Source organism: Podarcis muralis, chromosome 6 (genome assembly GCF_964188315.1).
Source record: "Podarcis muralis chromosome 6, rPodMur119.hap1.1, whole genome shotgun sequence".
NCBI classification, from domain to species: Eukaryota; Metazoa; Chordata; class Lepidosauria; order Squamata; family Lacertidae; genus Podarcis; species Podarcis muralis.
This window is the reverse complement of record NC_135660.1, coordinates 15,425,184-15,451,584: the sequence shown is the minus strand read 5'-3', so window position 1 is coordinate 15,451,584 and position 26,401 is coordinate 15,425,184. Positions and strand designations below refer to the sequence as shown.

Sequence of the window (26,401 nt, the reverse complement as noted above, 5' to 3'; positions counted from 1 at the left end):
GGTGGAGAGGCTTGGGACTGGAGTCCTTCTGAATGCCGAGCGAGGCTCTACCTCCGAGCGACACCTCCTCCCAAGGTTCCCTACAATCGCTGTAGGATTTTTGGAACCCGTAGTGTGGAAATGCCACAAGGCTCCACCACACACACACACACACACACACTGCATTTTTATGCAGGCAAGCTATTCTTGGAAAAGCGCTTCCCAATTAGACAAGTACTATTTAGGGTTGCCATATTTCAAACAATAAATACCCGGATTTTTTAAATTTTCCAATTAACAAATCAAAACCAAATTAAATTTAACACAATGATTGTTTTAAAAAGGTTTCCTGCTTAGGATTCTCCTGGATATTTGACTGATTTCCACCGGGAAACTGTTCTGGATGTATGACGACCCCAAATACTAGCTGGCCAAAAATCTCTTGGCCCACCTTTGAAGTAACAGTGGACTACATTACAGGGGTTCAAGAAGCCCCTTCCAACCCCAAACCTTTCCCCTCTTTGCAATGCAGCAGATATTAACAATCAGTTTTAGCTTTTGGGTGTCAGGTCCTCCCCAAACCTTGTTTTACAATGGAAGAAATATTGGGCACCTTCGTGCTGTTCAAGCAAATGTATTTGCTCAGGTCAGTTTTTATTGGGCAATCTACAGCAGCCTTCCTTTTCAAGTGAGATTGTGATCAATGATGTATGCTTAATAAGGAAACTACAGTAGGGTCACGTCCTTATAGAATTCATAATCTGTGGAAGTGCATATACAAGGCATTTATTAGCAGTTGTAGGGAAAAAAAGTCAAAAGAGTAGCACTTAGGTTCAAACTTTATTCTCATTGTGATCCAAATCATAATTCAAACTTTTCAATAAAACAGTCGTTAAAAGCCAAGAACTCTTAACACATGAATACGCTATTACAGAAATGCAGAAAAAATACAAACCTTTCAAGTTTTGCTTTTAAAGTCAAAAGTCACTCCTGTACAATGAACACTGCATCCATTTGCTAGCCAGTAGGTATATTGCATACTTGTCTGAGCTACCGTATGTGGCAAATACAAAAACCCCTTCTCCCCACACGTCGTTTACAATTATATGTTAATGTAACAGTCACTGATCATGAGCGTTCACTACAAGACCTAGATAAAACAATGTAAATAAAAGCCACAGAGATCATTGTCCGAGTTGTACTGTGGAAATGTGAGTATAATGTATGAGAGTCATATGCTTTACACAGGATAAAATGTTTAAGCACAGCTTGTTCTATGAAAGTTTCTAGACACAGCCAACATTTCCATACTTAAAGCTTACTGCAGTCAAACATGTCATCTAGTCACTAGAATAGCTTGGTCACAATGTTTGACTGTGTTAGACTAAGGTTCAATGTACTAGAACTCTACTTGCATCATAGGCATGCTATAAATTTATGGAATACAAAACCCTGTAAGACTTTCAAGCAGCTTTGTTAAAATAATCAACTTAAGCTCTTTCAATTCTTCACAAGAGCAGCCCTGAGAAGAGTATATTCAAGTCATGGCTCAACTAGCAGTGGTTTTGTTGAACAAAGACACAACAACACATCAAGAGGTAAAGTTGGGTTTTAAAAAAGAAGTTCCTAACATCTGAGGCAAGAGAACCTACAGCACACTGAACAAAACATCAATGGACCCAAACAAGAAAGCTTGCACCATTACAGAACAGCAGCAGGACTGAGTTGCTCATATCAACAGCCTTAATTTTGGCTTACAGCTTGTTAGAAGAGCTTCCACCTGCTCCAACAAAATACAATTTGTTCCAACTATGAAGTAAAAACCATTTAAAAGTGAATTTAGAGAAACATGATTACCCTGAAATAGCTTAAATAACCTGAAAGATACAGTATTAAGCTTTTATTAGCAAAGTTAGTTTATTGTAAACCTGGTGGGTTTGTAGAGACTGCTCTCTACTAATGAAATGGCTTTGCTATTGTCTTATTGTATATACTGTAGTTTTTACTGGTGAAATGACATTGCAAAACCTGTATGCAAAAGAGTGCCACACAGATCTACTTAGCAGATTCCCCCCCCCCCCATCTAGTCTAGATATTCTGTGGTTCCAGATTGCTAAAAGTCAAGTTGAAATTAAGACAGTATGTTTTCCGAAGTATAAGAGGGCACTTCAGTAACACATTTCCAAAAGCCACCTGCCTCTACACATTTTAGCTGCATACGTCCTTAAGATGATGCAAGCAGTTAAGATGTTAGTAGGACTCTTCAGATACTATGACACCAGTTTACGTCTCAAAACTGTTCACATTCATGACTAATGATACTAGCTGAGTCCATGTTTCAAACTGGGACTTCTCATTCAAACCATGACTATTGGAGAATCAACTATCTAGAAACACATGATTAGACTAAATATGCTAAAATCCTTCAGCTTTCCAGTAGCCCTAGATCTTGAAATATGTAGTTACTTACTACATCAAGACTGTGCTTTGTTCGAGTTTTTATTGCCAAATCAATCTGCGTTGTGCCCCTTCTCTGCATAGATACTTATAATATAGAGCCTACCACTAGACCCTGATGCAGTTCATTTACACCTGTTGTCTAACTAACTTCACTGATTAAAGGGCAACCATATTCCTAACTGAAGCTCAAAATCCTGTTTCCTATGCACACAAAAAGCTGCCAGTAATGAACTAAGCACGTTTTAAGAACCCAGTCACTAGTTCAAGTTAGTCAGTTGCTACCAATATTTAAGGCAAATTTAAGTTGGTGTCCCGCAAAATGCTAATGAAGCAGAAGCATGATCTTACAAAGTTGAAGGTCATGTAGACAAATTGTCTATTAGCGATTAGGCATTTGCCTGTTCAGTGTAATCAAGTCTTGTGCAAGTAGATTATGAGTCAGTGTGACCCCTTAACACAGCACTGAAGTTCTTGTACTTGATAGAGCACTCTGTCATCGTTCTTTTTGGGACTGTACAACCCATGACCTAATTTCAGTTGCGTGAAACCAGGCTCATATTAAGCCTTTATACAAGCTAGTATGTGCACTTTTGATCCATTAATAAAAAGTCAAAAAGTCTATTTGTGCTACAAAACTAAAGAGTTAAAATCAAAAACAAATATGCCTAATACTGAAACACTTGAGGCATTCCCTTCTTTTAAACTAGAAGAGTGGCTGAACTCCATGTTGAAATCAAAGGCCTCTAGTGAATCTCCTCTCCCTCCCTCCCTCCCACCCCAAGCTTTTGTGCACTATTAACCAGAGTATGAAAGCATCCAATATTCTGGATGTTTGCATCACAGGCAAATGGTGACATGTTAAGAGTGAGCCAGCCAGCAAGACTACAGATATAAGTTTGTTGTACATGGCCATCAGCACTGGCATTTTGATCACATGAGTTCCCTTGTCTCCAGCTCAATGACTATTCACAGTTCAGTGCAAGCCACATTTCACCATATTTTAAGATAAAAGTGGTTATTCGCATTTGTTTAAAATGTTGTATTTAAACACTATTCATACTTAAACCCAAACTTAGTACTACCTTGGTATTGGCACTGCTATACAGTCTCATTCGAGCAAAGCATACTAGTAATACCTCATGATCTAAAATGACAGTTTTGACTGCCTTGCCATTCCTGTAAGCACTTGAACTTCAGCAATTTTAATATTGCCAAATGGCTTGCAACATTAGCCAGCACTATTTTCAAACAAAGACACGAGGTTGCTAGTGAAGGTTATAGCTTTGGTGATAATTAGAACTAAAATAAGAAATCTGCAGTTGCTGAGATATGAGCAGCTGCTCAAATCCAGATGGTCCTATTTGCAAGGTTTAATGGCTACAGCACATTCTTCACTCATTGCACACATGACTGATACCTAAAGGAGAGAGAAAAAGCATTATTAGGATACACAAAACAGCTATTACATTTACAACAAGTGTTGTGGTGGCAATAGTTGGGTTCTAGCACCAGGATTCCAATTTTAGTCAACCTCCCAGCAAAAAGCTAATCACAAAGCACATAATTAAGCCAATCTAACATAATAGTAGCTTGAGTTCAGGTGAAAAATAGGAAGGAGAAGTATTTATAATAAAGACAAGCTGAGGAATATAACTTTAACTTATCCTGATCATCTAGTTTAGGAGGGCACTGATATCATTTCCATGTAATTATTTTGGCACCAGGTTTTTTTACAAAATGAGACAGTGGTTCCCAATTGGAGGTCTGCATAACCTATCCAGGGGGTCCATGGCTCATCAACTGCTCGGGACATCTCATTTTTTTAGGGCTATACTCTTGTTTAGAAGACACACATCACAGTTGTGCTGGGACATTTTGGGGGGTATGGTGTCACTATTGACGTAACAAATATTACATTTCAAAAGTAGGGGGACCTTGGCTTGGCTTTTGAGAAACAGGCGGTCTACAGTACTTAGCTACTTAGGAACCACTAGATTTACATGTTGTTTTTTGTTACTAGTGTGATGCCAAAGCTTCCCATGGCTGATACGTTCTGCTCTGAAGGTATAATGTATTTCTATTTTAAATGTGTTGCAAGTTGCTTGGAGACCTTCAGTTAGTAAGCAATTAAAAAGTATAATAAATAATATGAATGAAGAAAAAACCAACTGCAATTACAAGAGATAAGCCACTTATTATTTCAGAATAGAAAACTAATTCCACTTTATCCCCCTTTCTTTTCTCCCCATTAAAATAAGGCCCAGGAAGTTATTTTAGATCAACCGTTAGCAGCAATAAAGTACTTTCAAGGTAACTTGGGTGTCAAAAGAAAAATAAAACCCCAGACTTTTTCAAACCTCAGATTTTACCTGGAAATCTTCGCCTGCATTATACTTCCCCTCTATTTCTTTGCCTAGTTCACCTTCTGGCACCTTCAGATCCTCACGAACTTCACCACTTTCTGTCAGCAAAGAAAGATATCCATCCTGTATACAGATCAGCTGCAAGAAATTAACAATTCCATTTCATTTTTATTCATAATTGAATGAAGTTCAGTCAAAGGTATTGGCATATGGGCATTGCTTTCTGAACTTAGCATTTTGCTTCTGATTGCTATAGACCAGTGGTTTTCAAAACTTTTTTCTCTGGACCACACTTTCAGAATAAAAGTGTATAAAACAATGTGAATGAGAAAATGAATCATTCACATATTATATTTATTGACTGTCCTGGAATCTTTCTGCCACACTTGCCATTGTCTCCTACTATATCAATGTGGCACACCACACCGTTTGAGAGCCACTGCTACAGAACAACCTTGCACATTTCTAATACATGGAACCCAGTTTCAACAGTTTTTAGTTCAAGATCTATTCAGTGTGAATCACAGCTTTAGTCACTAAAGGGATAAAGCTAAAAATGCTGTATTCAGTAGCACTTTCTAGCAAAAGCAGCTTTGAAACTGAAAAATATAGTAAGATGATCTAAAACTGCCAATTAATTTTATATGTGGTTCCAAATATTGTTATTGGCAGATGTTCTGCAAATGTAATTTGCTTCAAATATTCCTGAATATTTTATAGCAAAGCCGATTGAAGAAATTGCTACCATATTAACCCAGCATGAGATATTTCATAATGCTGCAAAGTACCTGAAGATAGTTCTACTAACATACACTATGCTCTGTATTTAAACATATAGATCAAAGCAAGGAACTGCACAACAAAATTGCACAAAAATTTTAGTCTGACAGAAACAATTCATCTTAGTCTGGACACGAGGGGAATATTTAGGGCCACTTGTTTTATTAAGTGTATGTGTATCGCATCTTTTCTATTAGCATGCTCAAGGTGGCCCCCATCCTACAAAATCAATTCATAATGATGATTAGATGGCATTTGTAATAATCTCTCCACTTCCTCTAATGATGGCATTTTATGTTGTCCGGTGGCTGCACCAAGGGTTAAGTATTTGACTGGAAATGAGATGTCAGAGGTACGAGATTACAAAACCCAGCTTGTTTCGATGGGTCCTTTGGAAGGCTAAGTAATTTAAGGTGTGGTATTTTAATTAAGGAAGCATAGTTTTTTCATAGGACATCAGGCTATGCCCAGAGGGGACTTTCTATTTGTATAGATTAAAATGTAGACTTACTTGATAGTCATTCCTCTTGATGTTAGGAACATCCATGTTGTGAGTGGAAGGACAAATATCTTCATATTTTTTGCCAGTGAACACATCAATGCCAACTAGGTGGACCTAGGAGAATGTTCATGCACATATATTTAGGCTACCAAGAACAGTATGTTCCAAGAACAAAGTTTGGGGTGGGGGGGGGGGGGAGAAAGAGAAAGCAATGAACAGTAATTCATTTGCATCCACCCAGAGACTAAAGCTGGAACAGTTATGTAAGGAGAAGTCACATATAATGATACTCTAATTACAGTCTATCATTGACTAGAACAAGACAGTCAAACACATGGCCTGAATCCTGCATTCGACCCTCAAAGCCGTTTTTGGCAGCCCTCAGCAACATATGACCCAACCCAAAACCAGTTAAGGAGGCACTGAGCTTTGGGAAGAGTTGTCTCTACACAACTACACTACAACTCCCATCGTCCCTAGCTAGCAGGACCAGTGGTCAGGTATGATGGGAGTTGCTGTCCAACAACATACAGTACAGTATCTTACTTCAGGAGAGAAAAGTCACAAATGATTTACCCATCTCCACAAATAGCTTAGAATTCTGAGACATACAGTTTTCTGTAACCAAAAGTTAGCATTTAAATTGATGTTTGGATGTAACTTCTATGCTTATTCCGAAATTCAAGTCACCTATGCATGCCCATCACCTTTAAGAATGCTTCTACCAAAGAGGTATCTTACTGAAGAACTATCAAGATCATATTTGTGTATGGTGACAGTTCTGAACGTAAGCATGTGCTTAGATACAAATTACACAAGCTCCAAAAGAGAGGCTTCAGTAACTCAAGCTACCTCAATTTTCTGACTTAAATTCACAAGCTTAATCCTGGCGTGCTCCAAACCCAGGACCACCAGGCTGTGCTGCAGATCTGTACTGATTCCCTTCTCATCCTCACCATCGGATTCCCTCCATTTGTGATGCAAGACTAGAGAGGAGCATATGAGCTTCCAGGATGTTTGTAATCCTCCAAACCATGATTTGGAGAATAAGAATGTAATATCTGAATTGAACCAGTGTACCACTTGGAATCAGATACATCATTCAGACAAAGGTATTTAGAGAGGTTGAAAATTTACTAACCAAGTGTGCACTATATTGAGGGACTCACTTTTCATGCTCTCCCCTAGCAGAGAATGCCACCCATGTCAGAAACCTTATACTATGACAGCCAGCTAGACTTGCACTACAAGGAGATAGTGACAAGTTAAGTAAGACTGGGCCACGCACCTGGCAAATCTGATGTTAATGTTTAATATTAGTAAACTAATATTCATTGAAGAACAATGTTGGCATACCAGAACAGAAGTAAAACTCAAGAAAGCTCTACCAAGCAATTACCTTTGCATGACCATGCTTGCCAGTCTTCGAAGTTGACATTTCTACAATCTTGCAGGGACGTCCCTTCAGCACCACAAAGCCATTTTTGCGGAGTGCAGAACACTGCATAGGGTAGGTGGCAGAAGCACCAGCATCTCCAGTGGTAAAATCAACTTCATCAGCCATAGTATGTAGTGTGTTCTGGCAAATACTATAAAATTTAAAAATAAATCCAGTTATTTCATGCATCAGTTACATAATAAAGTATTTGTATCTTTAATATAGTTATAGATATGCAGATGAACACAAATCTCTCACTTATATACCATACTTCGAATATAATGAACCATGTTACATAAAGTACTATACTCAGTCCAGCACTGAACATATCAACAATCTCCACCTTCACTGCAAGTACGACAGCGTTGTGAAATGGAATAGCTGTCCCCTAAAAATGCTAGCTCACGACTGCAATATGGGATGGGAAGGGCAATATTTTACTCTCAGGGGTCCCAACTGCCATGTTATGGCTCAGCCAGGGCATGGGGAGAGTAGGAAGAGAAAAGTTGCAGGAGAAAATGGTAACAAGGAATGTAAAATTACAATTACAAGATTTATAAGAAATGCAAATTTTACAAGATTTATAAACTGGAACAATAGATTTATAAATTTGGTTTCTGAAGCTGTGGAATAGAATTTTGGGGGATTATTGAAGATTAAGTGCTACTGTCCCACACTTGACTCAAACATGAACAGTATTTTGCTGCCAAATGCCAGCTCCTATTTGGTGAGAGCTACAGGCTCTGTGGGTTAAACCAGAGAGCCGTGCGCTGCTCTGGTTCACCAGAAGCGGCTTAAACATGCTGGCCACATGACCTGGAAGCTGTACGCCGGCTCCCTTGGCCAATAAAGCGAGATGAGCACCGCAACCCCCGAGTCATCCACAACTGGACCTAATGGTCAGGGGTCCCTTTACCCTTACACACCACAACAATTATAACTGTAACATGTTTTCCACACAGTCTGATTGTATGGTGCGGTATACAACTGAGCAATTACCAGCGAATGGGGCTTCTTATTACAGGATGGTTGCAGCAGCATGAAGAATCCCATCTCTCAGAAGTGCCTTTTTGGCAACAACTACAGCCATTTCATGATATTACAATCACAGCAGTTACCCTCAAGCCAGAAATGAAATGCATGAGGAGAGGTGATGTGAAAGAGCAAAGGGATAACTAATATAGGGTGCTTACAGTAGGCATTTTGTGGTGGTTCACAATTCTGGCAGCCGAAGCAAGTCTACTTATCATTTAGTGATCTCAGGAACCTGTTTCATCACTGTCTAAAAGCTGTAAGGGTGTACCATGACTGGTAGGGAATGCAGCAGATAGGCGTTAAGCAGCTGAAACAAAAGCAGATGGGGCTGCTGCATCACTAAAACTCTCACAAGAGAATGGAATTTGAACAGATACAGAGCTTATTTTACCCTGCATGACAAACGGGATTACTCTCAGGAAGCGTTTGTGAGCATCTTAAAGGTATCTGGGTGCCCACTATTGCTCAACAGAGGGGGATGGTGTACTAGGTATGGGAAGATTTGACTAGACGACCTTTGGACAGAGCCTACACATCAATTCTTAAGAGGAACAAGGAAGCTTAGTAGGTGTGCACTTTCTTATTCTCTCTCACACACATGGCCACGTTTTTGACCTACCCAGCCACCAAAAGGGGAAACCAGTGTGGGAAAACAATGGCCAAATGAGCTCCTCCACCTGTTAAACCCCCAAAACGCATTCCAAAATCCGCAATAGGGCAGTATGTTTATTAGGGCGTTTTCTCATCTTGGTTAGTCCTAATGGAGATGGGTCTAGAATTGGCCTCCACAGTCACTTACGGACTCACTGTTAAAACTGTGTTTATGGAAGACCATCTTACCCAACTACTAGTGATCGCCAAAGAAGACGACGACTATGAATTCTAGCCGTTTTCTTGGGGACCAACATGGCTGCCTTTCCTTCTTGGGTAATTCTAAACACTCGTGACCAAGAAGCGAAAAGGCCATCATGGGTGGAGAAGCTGCGACCCCCCCCGCCCCGCGATATTCTTTGGACTCCGAACAGCTCCTAACCAGGTTGGTCGGGGAGGGGTGTGTGATACGAGGTGGTGTAGGCCCAACTCTATCTACCTGGCTATCCTGCACGGCAAAGGGGTTGGGATGGATGACCCTTGGGGTCCCCATCCGACTCTACGGAGGGCACCGCAGCTTCCCCGCGGCATACACCAGGCCAATTTAAACATGGCTTTCCTCACAGAGCGGGTAATGAGAGAAACAGAGCTGAGGAAACGATCCGCTGGCCTGGGAAATTCAAGCTCCGCCCCCCGGTTCCTCCATCTCCCCAGCCCCGAGTCCCCCCAGCTCCCGCGAAGGGAGGCGCCCCGCATGGCCGCCTCGTGGGAAGAGCAGGCGGCGCCGGGGAGAAGCCTGAGGGGAAGGCGCCGGCCGCCTCCGACCCGGGTCTGCACCAGACCAGTCCGGCCCGGTTCGCCGTTGGCCTGAGAGGATTCCAAGCGGCCCGCCAACGGCTACAACGGCTGAGCGGAGGGACTAAGCGGTGGGGGGGGGGAGGGGGCGCCGCACGCACCCGCGTCAGGAGCCAGCACTTACCTCCCACGGCGCAGGGAAAGACTGGAAGAGCGTCGCAGCAACGCGCACGCGCAGAGCAGCCGTAAAGGGAGGCAGGGAGGCGTGTGGGTGGAGAAAAGAGGGAGGGAGGGACGGAGAGAGAGAGCGAGAGCGGGAAGGGGAGGGGGGAATCCCCCTAGGCGTGAAGGGAGCGCGCGCCGTACGTTCCAAATTTAAAGGAGGAAGAAAATCCCCTCAGCCCCGCCCACATCGGGTACAGGTTATCCTCCTTCGCCATTGGCCGCTTTATCGCCCCACCCACGCAAGGCGCGAGCCCGGACCTACGCGCCGGTTTCTACGCCACGTGACGGCTTTTATCTCCAGGACGGCGCCGCCTCCGCCTCCCTCCAAATCCTGGACGTCTACACTTTTACGGCGTCTGTGATCGTCATCTGCCTGCGCCAACTGGCGGCTGAGCCAGGAGTTTTCGTACACGTGTGGGCGCTTCGTAGCATGTGCTCGGCTTTGCCCGGAAGGGGTACGGAAAGCGGCTTGGATCAGAAAGCCTGCGCTCTTGCCGCGCGCAGCATTGTTGAAGCGGGCTGGTAGTTAGTGGATTGGGAGAGCAGCAACACCCCATCTTTTTTTCATACGAAAATGGTTAGGGGGTGGTTAAGAAGCTTTGTGTAGTGTCAGTAGGTTGGCACAAACCATGACGTTTGGGGACATTAATCTAGCTCAGGGGTCTTAATAGTGTTAGAAAAACACCCCACTATGTTATGTAATTTTGTTACTATGTTATATATTTTTGTGTTTTTATATTCTAAACTGCTCTGTGATCCTCGGATGAAGAGCGGCATAGAAATTTAATAATCATAGTTAGCAACGCACGCAGCAGCTCTTGGGGCAGAGGTAGGGTGCCAACTTGAATAAAATATTGCATAATCGATCACAAGGCACTATTTGAATAGCAGTGCCGCCTCTGCTTGAACGGATTCCACTAGGACAAGGACTTTGGTGGTTGATTCTGGGATTAACCAAACTTAGTTGTGAACCGTCGGCAGAAAGTCCGCTGGGGCTTCTTTTTCAATTAACTCTATAAAATTAGGCTAAAAGCGTTAAAGAGCACACCCACAAGTTAATCATAACAACTGGTGCCTAACTTCCTCCTTTCCCCCATACCCTATTTTCCTTGTGTGTCATGCCTTTCATAAAACCTTTAGGGCAGGGACTCCCTTACTATTTATTTTTGCAAGCTGTGCTTGGAGTGTGAGTCGACTAAAGAGCAGGCTAAACATGCTTTAAACAGATAAAACTTAACATCTCTCTATCTCTATACTAAAAAGAAATATAGTGCTTACTTAATTTGCACAGGTGCTTAGCTTACCTGTCTGCTTAAGTGTTTACCTCGCACAGCTGGCTCCCTCAGAAGTCTGTTTTATACCCCTTGTTGGCTCCCCCAATTACTCCTGCAATCAGTTAGATTAGGAAGGTCTCCATTTAAAAAACCAAGGGGTGTGAGTCAAGTGCTGGGCTGCACCAGACTCCACTGAGTTGAAACTTAAGGGGGAATTTAGGTCAGTGAAGCCCACTGGGAATGTTGATTGTCTTTTCTCCTCAGGGGGGTGGCAGACAATGAGTGGTGAAGAAGATGATAATGTGCACAGCGAGCCCCTTGGGTAATGCAAGAGTCTGACTCACTGTGCATTTGATGTTTTTATGGATCTTTTGTTGATTTTATTCTTGTTGATATATCCTTTCTTATAGTTTTATGACAGTACAGTTTATAAGTTCATGACAAATGAATAGTTGCTGAACTATAAGTTTTCTTGACCATTGGCTATCCTGTTTAGGGCTGGTGGGAACTGTGGTGCAAAACATCTGGAGAGCCACAGGTTCCCCAGCCCTGACTTCCAAGCCACATTTTAAGCCTGAAATAAGTCTAGGTCCTAGGATATGTGTGCAGAGGACTCCAACTCCTTAAGGCACTCTTCCCCAACCTTGTGACCTCTAAGATGTCTTGGAGCTCAGCTTCATCATTTCAGAAGAACACCAGGCTGAGGAAGGATGCTGTAGTTGCATCCTGCATTACAGTTCCTGAAATGAGGTAGTCCATTTCCAAGTTTCTTCCTATGATTGTAGGACTCCATACACACCATATAAAAGCAGGAATTCCCCCCCCCCCGAGAATCCTGGGAAGTGCAATTTGTCAAGAGTGCTGAGAACTATAGCTCTATTATAGGTAAAATACAGTTTCCAGGATTTTTTTTTGCTTCAAATGTGCTTGTAAGTGTGTGGTGTACAGTGGTACCTCGGGTTAAGTACTTAATTCGTTCCGGAGGTCCGTTCTTAACCTGAAACTGTTCTTAACCTGAAGCACCACTTTAGCTAATGGGGCCTTCCGCCGCCAGAGCACAATTTCTGTTCTCATCCTGAAGCAAAGTTCTTAACCCGAGGTACTATTTCTGGGTTAGCGGAGTCTGTAACCTGAAGCGTATGTAACACGAGGTACCACTGTATATGCAGTCTCAATCTGTTTAGGACTGCAGGCGGATTTGCACAGCTGTGCTGGGACCCTAACAACTCTAGGGGTACTGTATTTCTAAAAGTGTTGAAGCTTTCCATTGAGGAAGGTTACCTGAGAGCTTTCCCTATTACATGCATGTCATATTTATGAGTCCTCTAAAAAGAACCTTAATTCTTTTCAAAAGGGAAATTCATTAGTGATTAGAGCAAAACAAAAATGGTTTCCCAGCTTCATAGTTTGCACAAAACCTGCTGGAAACTGATGTGAATTAAACCCCTCAGAGGAACTGGTTTGCAGTTGCCAGAATTACAATCTTGTGGGGGCGTGTATTTCACGATTTCCTTCAGCAGATGGTGCTGGTGATTTTGAAACAACAGAGAAGGTCGTTTAGAACTGAAAATGCAAAGTAATTGAGGCAATAACCTTTTATTTCAGCCAACTAATGTTCAGCAGTGCTGGATGTAAGCAAGTAGTTTGGGCAGATGCTTAATTAGATTACAAAACAAGCCATTCAAACTTCACAAAAGCCTCAAAGGGACAGTGAAATGAAAAATGTCTGTTCCACTTCAAAATACAGAAATTAATGGTTGGAATCTTGGGTTTTCTGCTACTAGTTCAGCAGTTCAACACCCTGGGAAAAAGCAAAACAAAATCTAACCAAGGCTGCATAAAAATGACTTTTTATTCCAGAATCTGAATATTTTGAGAACTGAGTACTTGCTTTTTCTATGTAGCCCCTTTCGCTAGTCTTAATATCTGGGAGGGCCTATAAAGAAGGAGACAGTGGGTTATTTAGGACTTTAAAGACTAAGGTGTGTACCTTAAATTAGACCCAGAAACTAATTAGCAACCAGTGCAGCTGTTTTAAAATGGGTTATACGAGATCTGGAGGGAACCCCAGCCAGTACTCTGGCTGCTGCCATTTCCAAGTCATTTTCGAGGGCAGCCCCACAAAGAGCACATTGCAGTAATCCAATCTGGAAGTTGGAAATATGAAGCACAGCAGCCAAGTTGTCTCTGTCAGAAAGAGACCATAGCTGGTGAACCAGCTAGAGCTGGAAAAGGGGCACTCTTAGCCTCTGAGACTGCCTGAGCCTTCCATGACAATGTTGAATCCAGGAGCAATCCCATGTATTAATCTGAGGAAGGACCACAGCTTAGTGGTACAGCATCTGCTTTGTATGTGGAAGGTCCCAGGTCCAATCGACACCATCTCCAGGTAGAGATGGGAAAGACTGTCTGAAGCACTGGGAGATTGCTACCAGTCAGTGTAGACAACACTGAACTAGATGGACAAATGGTCTGACTAGGCAGAAGACAGCTTCTCATTGTTAAATGTTGGCAGGGGGGACCCCTCCTAAACCCAAGAAATTAATGAATGTCAGGATCTAGCTAATATTGGAGATAGGAAGGGGAAATGCAAGCTACAGAACGGTGCCAGACAGAGAATCCCTGGGCTGGCTTATGCAAAGCAGCCTGGCTGGTCTGGTTGAAACATTATAAAACAATGGCTGGGCATTTACACATCAGAGAAGGTCCTCAAGTCTGTGCAAAACAGGTTGCCAATGTGTCAGGGAGGGGTGTAAGGTGACAGGAAAAGGTGTTGTTTTTCAGGCAGCTGGGAAGAAGAAGGAGAACAAAGCCCATTCCTCCAAAATAATAATAATAGTAATAATTATAATTTATTATTTATGCCCCACCCATCTGGCTGGGTTTCCCCAGTCACTCTGGGCAGCTTCCAACAGAATATTAAAATACAATAACCTATTAAACATTAAAAGCTTCTCTAAACAGGGCTGCCTTCAGATGTCTTCTAAAAGTCTGGTAGTTGTTTTTCTCTCTGACATCTGGTGGAAGGGTGTTCCACAAGGCGGGTGCCACTACCGAGAAGGCCCTCTGCCTGGTTCCCTGTAACTTGGCTTCTCACAGTGAGGGAACCACCAGAAGGCCCTCACGCTGGACCTCAGTGTCCGGGCAGAACGATGGGGGTGGAGACGCTCCTTCAGGTATACTGGACCAAGGCCATTTAGGGCTTTAAAGGTCAGCACCAACACTTTGAATTGTGCTCAGAAACATACTGGGAGCCAATGTAGGTCTTTCAAGACCAGTGTTATATGGTCTTGGCGACCGCTCCCAGTCACCAGTCTAGCTGCCACATTCTGGATTAGTTGTAACTTCCAGGTCACCTTCAAAGGTAGCCCCACATAGAGTGCATTGCAGTAGTCCAAGCGAGAGATAACTGGAGCATGCACCACTCTGGCGAGACAGTCTGCGGGCAGGGAGAGTCTCAGCCTGCGTACCAGATGGAGCTGATAAACAGCTGCCCTGGACACAGAATTGACCTGCGCCTCCATGGACAGCTGTGAGTCCAAAATGACTCCCAGGCTGTGAACCTGGTTCTTCAGGGGCACAGTTACCCCATTCAGGACCAGGGAGTCCTCCATACCCGCCTGCTTCCTGTCCCCCCAAAACAGTACTTCTGTCTTGTCAGGATTCAACCTCAATCTGTTATCCGCCATCCATCCTGCTGGAGGAGGCTGTGCTAAGATACCGGGGGCCGTGACCGACTGCACTGGACCCAAGCTTACAGAAGCTATCAGAGGAGTAACGAGAGGCACCCCGGGGTATAATGTTCTACACCCCCTCCACTGCACACTTCCAGGTGTAAATAAGTGTTAATGAACCATATTTCTTAAGGACACCAGCCTCCGCTGCGCCTCAATCTTCCAGTGTGGTGTAGTGGTTAAGAGTGGTAGATTCGTAATCTGGGGAACCGGGTTCGCGTCTCCGCTCCTCCACATGCAGCTGCTGGGTGACCTTGGGCCAGTCACACTTCTTTGAAGCCTCTCAGCCCCACTCACCTCACAGAGTGTTTGTTGTGGGGGAGGAAGGGAAAGGAGAATGTTAGCCGCTTTGAGACTCTTTTGGGTAGTGATAAAGCAGGATATCAAATCCAAACTCTTCTTCTTCTTCTTCAAACAGAAACACAAGCCGGGAACCCCTGAATCTCCTCACACTGCTTGTGGAGATTGTTGTGGTGTGTAACACGTGTAGACAACATTGAATGAGATGGGCAACTGGTCCGGCTAGGCAGAAGGCAGCTTCCTCTGTTCCTAATGTGTCACAGTGGGGCTATGAAGCCTGCTAATTATTTGTTAAAATCTCACTATCGGCTGCCATGGTGCTTGCAGCAATACAACCACATCCATTTAATGTATCCTGTGATAAAGACCCTGCCAGTTTAATCACCACTGGGCAACACAGATCAGAGCAGTGTATAGAAACGGCTCTAAACAATGGAGTATTGGTGAGTATTGTTGTGGGGAGAGAAAAAATCCATCCAAATAGCATCTGTGGGCAAACCTATTCACAGCCCTTCACAGCTGCGGATGGCTTGTTTTGCTAGGCTAAATTCCCCATTGTGAGTCAGAAGGCCCTTTCTTCCCTTCCTGCAGTTTCTCTGCTGAGCATGATAAAGGAATCAATTTTACTTTAGCATTTTAAATGGTCCATTGCTGCTGTCTAAACCAGGTTTTCTTTAATGAGCATCTATCTGTCTTCTTAGGTCTCGGGCATGATGTGATTTAGATTCTCATTTGCACTTAAGTGCTTCTTTTTTGCTATTTGTAACTTAGAGCCAGCCTTATTATACTCCTCCTTTAACTAACGGCCTTCGCTCCACACCCAGACATTATGAAACGCCATATTCATACCCAAACCAAGGGGTACAAACCTGTGGCTCTCCAAATGTTGCTGAACTTGTTGTTGAGTTGTGTCTGACTCTTTGTGACCCCATGGACCAGAGCATGCCAGGCACTCCTGTCTTCCACCGCCTCCCACCATAGCTGTCAACGTTTTCTTTTTTTTAAGGGAAATCCCCTTATTCCGAATAGGAAAAGGGAAAAGTTGACAGCTATGCCTCCCACACACCCTATAAGCCCCAGTCAGCATGCTCTGTGCTCAGGAAGATGGAAGAAACATCCAGAGTGTCATGGAACAATTTGAAATGTGTTTACCAGAGTAACTGAGGGGGCAGATGCCAGCCAGAAGTGTCTTCCAGTTCTTCCACAGCAACTTGGTTTACCTCTCCATTCAGTGGGGGGGGGGCAATTGAAACGGGTTCAGTTGTTCACCTACAGAAAATAATTATGTAGGCTTTACATCCATATGTTCCCTCCCTATGTTGTTGGGACTACAGTTTTCAGCATCCTTGACCACAATGGCTGGGTCTGAGGGAAACTGAATTTTTGGAGGGTGTTGTGCTCTGGCTTTTTGAGAAGGGAAGAGAGCACAGAAGTGCTGTGACTATTTGCCTTCTCTGCTTTGTTGCCCATGGAGGAGCTTTTTGAAACGAGGGAGAAGAAGATGGAGCAAGCTTGTTTTCTCCTGCTCTAGAGACTAAGACATGAACCAATGGATTCAAGTTACAAGAAAGGAGATTCTGACTAAAAACCAAGAAGAACTTTCTGACAGTAAGAACTGTTCAGCAGTAGAACGGTCTGTCTCGGATCCTTGGAGGATTTTAAGCAGAGGTTAGGTGGCCATCTTTTTGAACATTTTTTGAACGTGTGGTGTAGTGGTTAAGAGCGGTAGTCTCGTAATCTGGTGAACTGGGTTCGCTTCCCCGCTCCTCCACATGCAGCTGCTGGGTGACCTTGGGCCAGTCACACTTCTCTGAAGTCTCTCAGCCTCACTCACCTCACAGAGGGTTTGTTGTGGGGGAGGAAGGGAAAGGAGAATGTTAGCCGCTTTGAGACTCCTTCGGGTAGTGATAAAGTGGGATATCAAATCCAAACTCTTCTACATAGGAGAAGTTGAAACTCCTTCAACCTATAGTAACTAGTAAGGTGCATGAGGTTACTCAGGAAACTAGGGAATGCCTCCCCCCCCCACACACACAAAAATGAGGTCCCCATATTATCACCTTAAGTGTTTCTGCTTCATTTTTGGTTCAGTTTCTCCCCCAGCTATTCTGTCACAAGACAGTTTCCAGGCTGAAAGGGATAATGAAAAACAGCATGTAGTGGGGCAGAAAAACCCCTAATGGAAAATGATAATGGGATCACATGGCCAGCGTTCCCCGCATTAGGACGGCGAGCTCATTTTGAAGAGCACAGAGCGCGTGTGAACTTGTCAACAATTCATCAGATGCAACGGGGGGAAAACCCTCCTGAGAGCTGTAATTTGGGCACTTTAGGAAAACACCATCAAAGCCATGCTGACAAGAGGCTTTTTAGTAAACTTGTTAATTATAATGCATTATTAGCTAACCCTACTCCGGGAAAATTGTTTGAATGTTAAGCTAAAGTATTAGCCATTTAGCTAATATGTGCAGCTTGGTCTCTGGAACTGTCTTAGTAATTAGTAGGTTAGTCAAAGTATAACGTTGAGAGACCCAAAACGACGGCCAGATCATCTGTATCCCAGGAACAAATTTTAGCTGGGAACTTCACTGAGCGGACAGAGATAAAGTCCAGGCGTTTTAATTGCCAGATGGGAGTGGTGGAAAGCTGTAGTTAACATGTTGCTTTGCCGAATCTGTGCAAACCTAGGGACTGGAGACTTTTAAACACTAAACTTAACAAAATTATGTCCACAATAGCTTGGCCTAATGAACTCCATTCAGCCTTGCAAAAACTCTTCTGAGCACACAGAGGGTTAAAACAACAAAAAAAGATAAAGAGTGCCTATAGCTTTGATCCTGCAACCCCAAATTAAGGGCAACCATGTTTTATTCATTTATATCAGATATAGCTTGCCCTTCCTTCAGGGAGCTTGGGACAACATGCGCGGTTCTCTTACCTGCTGCTTTACAACAACTCTGTGAGGCAGGTTAGGCCGATTAGACAGTGACTGGCCAACATCCCTTCACCCACCCGAGAAAGCTGAGTGAGGATTTAAACCCAGTTCTCTTGATGCCAACGCTCTAACCACTACACCACGCTGGCACTCTTTGCAAGAGCCTTTGTCTCTGGAGCAAAATCCACCGTCTCTGGGAAGGGTTTGCATCTTATAACACGTTTGCTTGGTTAATCAGTTAATATTTGCTTGCCAATATTTGCTTGGTTAATCAGTTAATAAATCAAGAGCCTTTAGACTGATTGAAAAGCTATGCCTGATTAACCTGGCAATGCATTTTTTAAAATGTGTATACACTTAACGGTTGGCTTCTTGTAAATCCTACATGTTTTCTCCAAGGAATTCAGAGCGAAATTCACAACAATCGGGGCTGGAGCCAGGTTTGATGGGGCCTTGGGGAAGATGCCTTCTGGTGGAACATCCTCCCCTCACACCCAGCACTTCCCTGATGGTCCATGGAAGCTTACCAAGCAGTGGCGTAGGGTGGATTGCCAGTGCCCAGGGCTGCGCCGAGGGGGTTGGTGAGAGAAAAACAGACGAAGTACACATGCACATTCAACTGCCTAAGGGCATCTTGTGTCACCCAGGAGATGACAGCCGCAGAGATAAGAAGAGTCATTCCATTGCCTAGAGAGGTCACTTCCTGGTTTGCATGGGGAAGCCATTTTCATTGGAGCAGAAGCACACAGCTGTGCTGAGGCAGCACTGGGCGCTATGCCTGGGGCAACTGCCCCTCTGCCTCCCATGCTATGCCACCATTACCAAGGATGAGTGTTGAGCAGCAAGGGAAATGAGCGACAGCATTGAAAGCAGTGCAGCTCAAGCTGCCCGGTGAACCCAGTCCAGTGAAGCAGGGGGTGGAGACTGGATCTGGCTGGTGTGAACCCAAACCCCATCACACACACACAGAGAGAGCTTTTGGCCAAGTCACATATTGACCTTACCCCACAACCTGGCAGCACCAATGATTCTGTGCTGCACCCTCAAAGTTGGGTGGCCATGTGTCCTACTCTGCAGAGGACAGGCCTCTATATGAAGGGCTGCCCGGTCCAACGATAACCCTAGGAAGGGAGAGCAGAAGTGCCTTCAGGTTAAGAACATAAAAGCCCGGCTGGATCAGGCCAAAGACTTACCTAGTCCAGCACCCTGTTTTCACAGTGGCTGGTCAGATAGCCATTTGAAGCTCCTAAGCAGGAGGTGAGCACAATTGTACTCTGCTCTCTTGAGGTTTCCAGCAACTGGCATTCGAAAGCATGTTGCCTCCGGCAGTGGAGGCCAAACATAGACCATGGCTAGCCTCGTTCTCCATGAAGCCCCCATCAACACTTAGTACCTGGACCTCAGACCAAGCAGGCACCCTTGTCACCTGGTCAGAATCTTCCCCAGTATGGCAAGATGTCTCCACCACACCACCCTGCAATCCTAGTCTGGATCTGTATTGGATTTGGAATTGTTTATATATGCAATTGTTCCAGTTTGGTTTATATTAAATTGTTCCCATGTGAGCCGATTGGATCCATCACGGCTCATTTGGTTAAACAACTATCAAGCGACAGCTCTGGTTTATTTTATGCATTAAAAAGAATAAATATTAGCCTATTGATTGCTGGTGCTGCTGTTCTTTTTGCTGCTGCTGCTGCTGTTTTCAGTTTGATAATTTGGGCTTTTATGGTTGGTTGCTTTTCTCTTTATAAGCTGCTTTGAACAACTCCTTTGCAGGTGGGAAAAGAGGAGTACAAATTTTTAAATTGGTAAGGTGGAAAAAAAATACAGGTTAAATAGATAAACACTGTTAAGGCTGAGGGTGCTTTTTCTTATTTGGTCAATGAATATCTGATTTGTTGTGGGAGGCTCTGATTTTTCTTGAGGGGAATTGCCTTTTCCCAGACATCAAACCACAATGTATCAACAACAACAACAACCACACAACCTTGTTATAAGGATAAAGTGAGGGGACACACGTATGCCATCTTGAACACCTTGGACAAATGATGGGATATAACAAAGGAAATTAAATTATATATCCCCCCTCAGAGCCTTTCATCACTGCAAGTGCTATGTGGAATATTTGTGTGCATGTCACACTTTGAGCAGTGACCAGGACACTAGTTGGTTGAGGAGACACGCCTGAAAGTCCCAGGAAGCTCTGAAGTCTAGTAACTTGGGCTGCAGAGGCACCACACTGGTCCAGAAACAGACATCAGTTCTGGACCTACTTGCCAAAGTTGACAGCATATCGAGGTAGACAATGTGTAGCTGAGGCTCAATGAAACAGAAAATTCCTGGCCATTTAAATACCTTCACTTAGATGTGGCAGAGCCTGTGAAAGTTGCTAGGTCAGGAGTGGCTATAAGTTTGGCTCCAGGCCTTGCGGGAGCAAGTTTTCTACTTCAGAGGTTCTGCTGCTCCAGTCCAACCTTGCCTGCTCCTCACCTGCATCCTTGGTACCCCAAGAACTTCATCCTTCCTGTGTCGGACCCTCCCCTCTGCTCGGTGTCGGGACAAGACGGTGAAATATAGTGATTTTAGCATGTTGGTTTTATGAGGTGGCTTACATGGCATCTGGTCACAAACAGACTGCATGCTGCTGCTTCTTTTTGCAAATAATAAAAACGTCAGTTATCTACAATGAAGAGCCAAGATATATGTAAAAACACGCATAAAAATACTTTAATGGTCAATAGTATTTAAACAGTTATTTTATTTACAAAGCACCTCAGTGTCTCTGGCTGCCTTGTCTCACTAACCTTTTAGCGTTCGGGAGTGTCAACAAGCATATTGATAGGGGTAATCCGGCTGACATTGTGTACTTAGATTTTCAAAAGGCTTTCAGTAAAATCCCTCACCAAAGATCCTGAGCGTAACAGTCCTGGGATAAGAGTCTGCTTATGGATTAGTAGCTGCTAAAAGGATAGGGAGCAGAGTGTACAGGCAGCAACTGTTTTAGGTGCATCTGATATGTGCACGACTGTGCAAGTGTGCATCGCGCTGAGCCCGGAAGTGACCCAAAAAGTCACAAAAAGCGGAGGAACGAGGCAGAACAGGGTGTTTGCAAGCTTTTAAAATGGTGTTTCAAATATACGCAGTTTCACTTAAATGAGTGGTGACTTGGAACGCAGCCGCCACATGAATTGGGAGTTGCCTGTCCCGACAAATGGGCAGTTCTCACTGTCCATTCGTTGGTCCAAGGCTTGCCATTGGGACCTGTTCTTTTTTAACTTGTTCATAAACGATCCAGAATTAGGAGTGATCAGAGAGCTTGCCAAGTTTGCTGAAGATAGCAAATTGTTCAGGGTGGTGAGAGAGAGGTTGCAAGGAGCTCTAAAAAGGGGTTCCCTCCGAAGTGGGTAAGTTGGTGTTAATTAAAATGACAAATGTGATTCAGTGTAAGCAAGTGCAAAGTGATGCACACTAGGGGCAAAAAACCCCCCAATAACGTCACATATATGGTAATACAGACTGAATGGGTCATGTGACCTTGGTGTCATAAGTGTGCTCAAGGAAGATGTTGACTCAGGCGAAGGACACACTACGGATCATTAGGAAAGGGATTGGAAATAGAACTGCCAGGATCATAATGCCTTTGTTCAAATCTGTGGTGCGATTGCACTTGGAATACTGTGTACACTTCTGGTCATCTTGCCTCAAAAAACGATATTGAAGAGGTTCTGAAAAGCGCAACTGGAATGATCAAGCAACTTCCTGCTGAGGAAAGGTTATAACATTCAGAGCTTTTGGGTTCAGAAAAAAAATGGCAAGGGAGGACACGGTGGAAGTATACATGGCGCGAAGAAAGTGGATAGAGGGATGCTTTTTGTCTTCTCCCATAATTCCCAAATCCAGAATCATCCAATGGAGTTAAGCATTGGAAGATTCAGGACAGACAAAAGGGGTTGCGGCGCTCATCTCGCTCTATAGGCCGAGGGAGCCGGCATACAGCTTCCGGGTCATGTGGCCAGCAGGACTAAGCCGCTTCTGGCAAACCAGAGCAGCACACGGAAACACCATTTACCTTCCTGTCGGAGCAGTACCTATTTATCTACTTGCACTTTGAAGTGCAGTGGTGCCCCGCAAGACGAATGCCTCGCAAGACGGAAAACCCGCTAGACGAAAGGGTTTTCCTTTTTTGAGTTGCTTCGCAAGACGATTTTCCCTATGGGCTTGCTTTGCAAGACGAAAACGTCTTGCGAGTCTTGCGATTTTTTTTCGCTCCCCCCCCTTTCTCTAAGCCGCTAAGCCGCTAATAGCCTTTTAGCCGCTAAGCCGCTAAGCCTTTAATAGCCACTAAACCGCTAATAGCGCTAAGCCGCTAATAGGGTTGCTTCGCAAGACGAAAAAACCGCTAGACGAAGAGACTCGCGGAACGGATTATTTTCGTCTTGCGAGGCACCACTGTGCTTTCGAACTGCTAGGTTGGCAGGAGCAGGGACCGAGCAACGGGAGCTCACCCCGTTGCGGGGATTCGAACAGCCGACCTTCTGATCGGCAAGCCCTAGGCTCTGTGGTTTAACCCACAGTGGCAGGCTGTGGTAATATTGCATTTCAAGGTGCTAGTTTCAGCAGTTAAGTAAGTTTTGAGTTGCCAACCTTTACAGTAGTGGTACATGGTTTAAACCAACGGTGCTAATGGAGCGTTGCTCTGAGAGTAGTATTGTGATTCAGGTGAGCAACATATTTCGCAAAACAAGTAGTTTCAGTAGTAGATGTGGAAAACAGCGCCCTCAACAATTTTGCAACGTGTCTAAAATTTGAGGACTTTCTAATTTTCATTTTCAAATGTAAAATTTCTTGACTTTCTGAAAATCTGATATCTGGGTTCCAAAAACTCTTGTTGGCCACATCTTGCTCTAAAGAAAATGGCAGTGATATTTTGAGCATGCAAATGATCACAGTGGTACCTCCATATCCCTCTTTGTATTTTGCCATACTGTATATTATAAACCCTTCCTTTTTGGTAGAATTAAAGGCTGCTCCGGATGACCTGCTTATTGAGCATCCATCCTGATTCGTTTGCAAAAAGCGTTTGCAGAGGTTAGATTATATCCCATCTTTACTGAACATCTGTTCTGGTTTCTTTGCAAGATGGTTATACGATAATGAGCATTCGTCCTGCATGTATCCCAGTTGCTTGCGAAGTGTTTGCACTTCTTCCCATTAGTCACCAGTTCACCTCCCAGTGCATTTCCCAGCCACTTTCCAAACCACAAATTGTCATACTGTCATTACAGCAGAGCAACAGAGCACTTTAATAGACTCGAATTGCACAAGCCTAAAGTTCTGGTATGTGCAATGAAGTGGCAGCCTGCTCCTCTTCAGACCCTGATATACAGGTTGTTCCCAGTTAACCTGTTTATTGAGCATTCAACCCAATTTGTCTGTGGAGAGATTAAATGAAGTTGGCTACTTAATGAGCATTCACCCTGATTTGTTTGAAGAAAGATTAGACTCTATTGCATCAAAGCAAAAGTTTCCTGTGCTTTCCCACTCGTTTTCCTGCCACTTTCCTTACTGTGAAATGTTCAATCTTTGGAGGAAGTGGTCTTATTGTATAACAGCTGCAAATCAACTTTTCATTGCACACCTTAAATTTGCTGAGATGTGATTGATTCAATTGGAAAAAATCAACATTCTGGAAGCCCCCTCCCAGAGGCTGCTCATAGCTGCTCTCAGGTACCCTTCTGCCTGCTTATATCTGTGCATGGAAGGAGATCAGACCTCTGCTTTCAAAATTACTTGATTTTTTTTTTAAAGACTTGTATATTTTAGATTTTTAAAATGTCAGATCCAATGAAAAGGTATCTTTCATTTGCTCAGGGCTGAGGTAGCCTTGATTTCCTAAACCAGGCACCCCCAAACTCTGCCTTCCAGATGTTTTGGGACTACAACTCCCATCATCCCTAGCTAACAGGACCAGTGGTCAGGGATGATGGGAATTGTAGTCCCAAAGCAGCTGGAGGGCTGAGTTTGGGGGTGCCTGCCCTAAACTGAAGTAGAGAACCTTTGGTGCTCCAGATATTGCTGAACTACAACTCCAGTCAGTCCTAGCCAGCATGGCCAATGGTCAGGGATGTCTGTACACCAACATCACTGTCAGGAAACATGAGATTTTCCCCATGGAGCTCTGTTGCTTTAGAAATCCAAAAAACAGCAAACAGGAGCTATTAATGTCAAAGGAGGCCAGTCAGAATCCTGGGTAATATGCTACCAAGCACCAATACTCTTCTGCCTTGCAGTAGGTAAGAAATGCTAATAAAGAAAGACTGGCAGAAGTACTTTTAAGTCAGTCCTTCTATTACTGATTTCTTCATCTGGTCATAGGGACCAAGCCAACTTGTACTTGCTGCCAGTTAAGTTTCCTGTTTCAGTTTAAAGTGATGATGGCAAACTTAAATTCCTAGCAAATGAGGATACTAACCATGAGCTAAGTCAATAGTGGCTGTACTGCTGAACTGACCAAATGCCTTCCACCAGCAGTACGTTGGTGATCTTTGTAATGGCAAAATGTCCCATTTCTGAGAATGAATGGCCACACAGAAGCACACCTGTTGCATGTTCTGTGCTGCCTCACCACCTCTCTGCAAGGGATGGGCAAATCTGTCCATTTCAGTTTCTCATGTTTCCAGTCCTCAATTCAGTTCTCCACAGTTCCACACCAGTTTGCGTTTAACAAAAGGAAAAAGGTCCCGAAAATTCACCAGCGTTTCCATGCAAATTTCTCCTAATTATGTTTGTATGCCGTTTTGCCTAATCCCGCATTTTTGCAAAGCAATTCCCCCTGCCAAGCCATGCATTTTCAGTGTAAATTTCACCAATATTTACATCTCTACACACATTTTACCCAAGTTAGGTGCATTTTTGGTACACGTTACTCGGCTGAAGAACTGCATTGCAAAATTCGGTGACGAGTGAATTTTGAGTTTCAGATTGCACTTTGTTTTGCAAAGTGTGAATTGGGAAAATTCGCTTTTACGTGAGAAATGAATTGAGTTCCTCCACCATCTTTACTTCCTGGTTCTCCGGGGCAACCCAGCACCAACCACATAACAAATTGACTGGGGCACAGATCCCCGCCTAGCTACCTCCTCCGCCTCTTTTGCACAACAGCTTTTGAGACTTTGCAACTCTGCATTAGACGAACTCCTGAAGTAGTGGGAGAAACAGACACAGGTCTGCAAAAGACATCCAGCCAAAGCCACAGAACAGACTCAACCTATCAAGATCACTTCCCATTTTTTTTTTACGTTTTAAATAAATGCTTCCTCCAGAATGTATCCCGGCAGCATGTTCTTTCCGTTCTTCCTTCTTGCAGGGATAGGCACTATGCCTCGGAGGTGCCTCCCAGACGCTCCATTTCGGTGGCTGTTCTGGGCCCTTGGCCCCCGCCTTTGCCTCGGCGACGGAACTCTTCTGCAATTTCCTCAAAGGACTTTCCTTTGGTTTCTGGCACTTTGTAATAAACAAACACAATGAAGAGGACGAGCAGGCCAGCAAAGATCAGAAACACATATGGTCCGCAGATGTTCTGTGACGGGCAAGAGAGAAAGAGAAGACCAGTTAGTAGAATTCTCTCGTCCACAATGCCAGCAACGTTGATCAGCCAAAACAACCTGCCTTTCTTCAATTGCAGAATATGTCTTTCTCTAAGACTTGTCCCACAATGGACGTCATACATGACATCAGATGCAGGGTTGGTAAGGATGCATCTGTAAAGGAACAACTGAATGCCTTAAAAGCACTCCCAGTTGTTCTTTTACGAGGGCTTCTTGGGTTTGGCCCCTTTCAAATTAGGCACCGAATGCAAGCCCCACCGGATTGGTTTCACGTGGGCACTCCCAACTGGTGCAAAATCCCTGCCCAAAGTGGACTTTGCATTTGGCTGTGATCAGCACTGCTAAGTGCAAACTCTGCTGGAATCAGAAGCTCTCTGGAG

At 43.9% G+C, this 26,401-nt stretch overlaps 2 protein-coding genes across 6 annotated transcripts in view; both read right to left on the bottom strand.

Annotated features, from left to right (window-relative positions):
* Positions 1-806: 806 nt before the first annotated feature.
* On the bottom strand, positions 807-10,225 carry EIF5A2 (eukaryotic translation initiation factor 5A2). Of its 2 annotated transcripts, none has more exons than XM_028731565.2 (5): positions 10,128-10,225; positions 7,484-7,673; positions 6,094-6,198; positions 4,809-4,940; positions 807-3,856 (listed from the first exon to the last, which is right to left on the bottom strand). In XM_028731565.2, the coding sequence occupies exons 2-5, from the start codon at positions 7,646-7,648 to the stop codon at positions 3,797-3,799; spliced, it is 462 nt and encodes a 153-aa protein (XP_028587398.1). In that variant the 5' UTR covers positions 7,649-7,673; positions 10,128-10,225; the 3' UTR covers positions 807-3,796. The 2 variants fall into 2 exon arrangements, with proteins under 2 accessions (XP_028587398.1, XP_028587397.1); XM_028731564.2 differs by lacking the exon at positions 10,128-10,225 and adding an exon at positions 9,648-9,773.
* A 10,890-nt stretch (positions 10,226-21,115) lies between these two features.
* SLC2A2 (solute carrier family 2 member 2) overlaps positions 21,116-26,401 on the bottom strand; it is a 40,895-nt gene continuing 35,609 nt past the window's right edge. For all 4 annotated transcript variants that reach the window (XM_077929779.1, XM_028731567.2, XM_028731566.2 and 1 more), the window contains exon 11: positions 21,116-25,993. In XM_077929779.1, the coding sequence (XP_077785905.1) occupies positions 25,790-25,993 (204 nt within the window). In that variant the 3' untranslated portion in view covers positions 21,116-25,789. The remainder of the gene's footprint in view (positions 25,994-26,401) is intronic.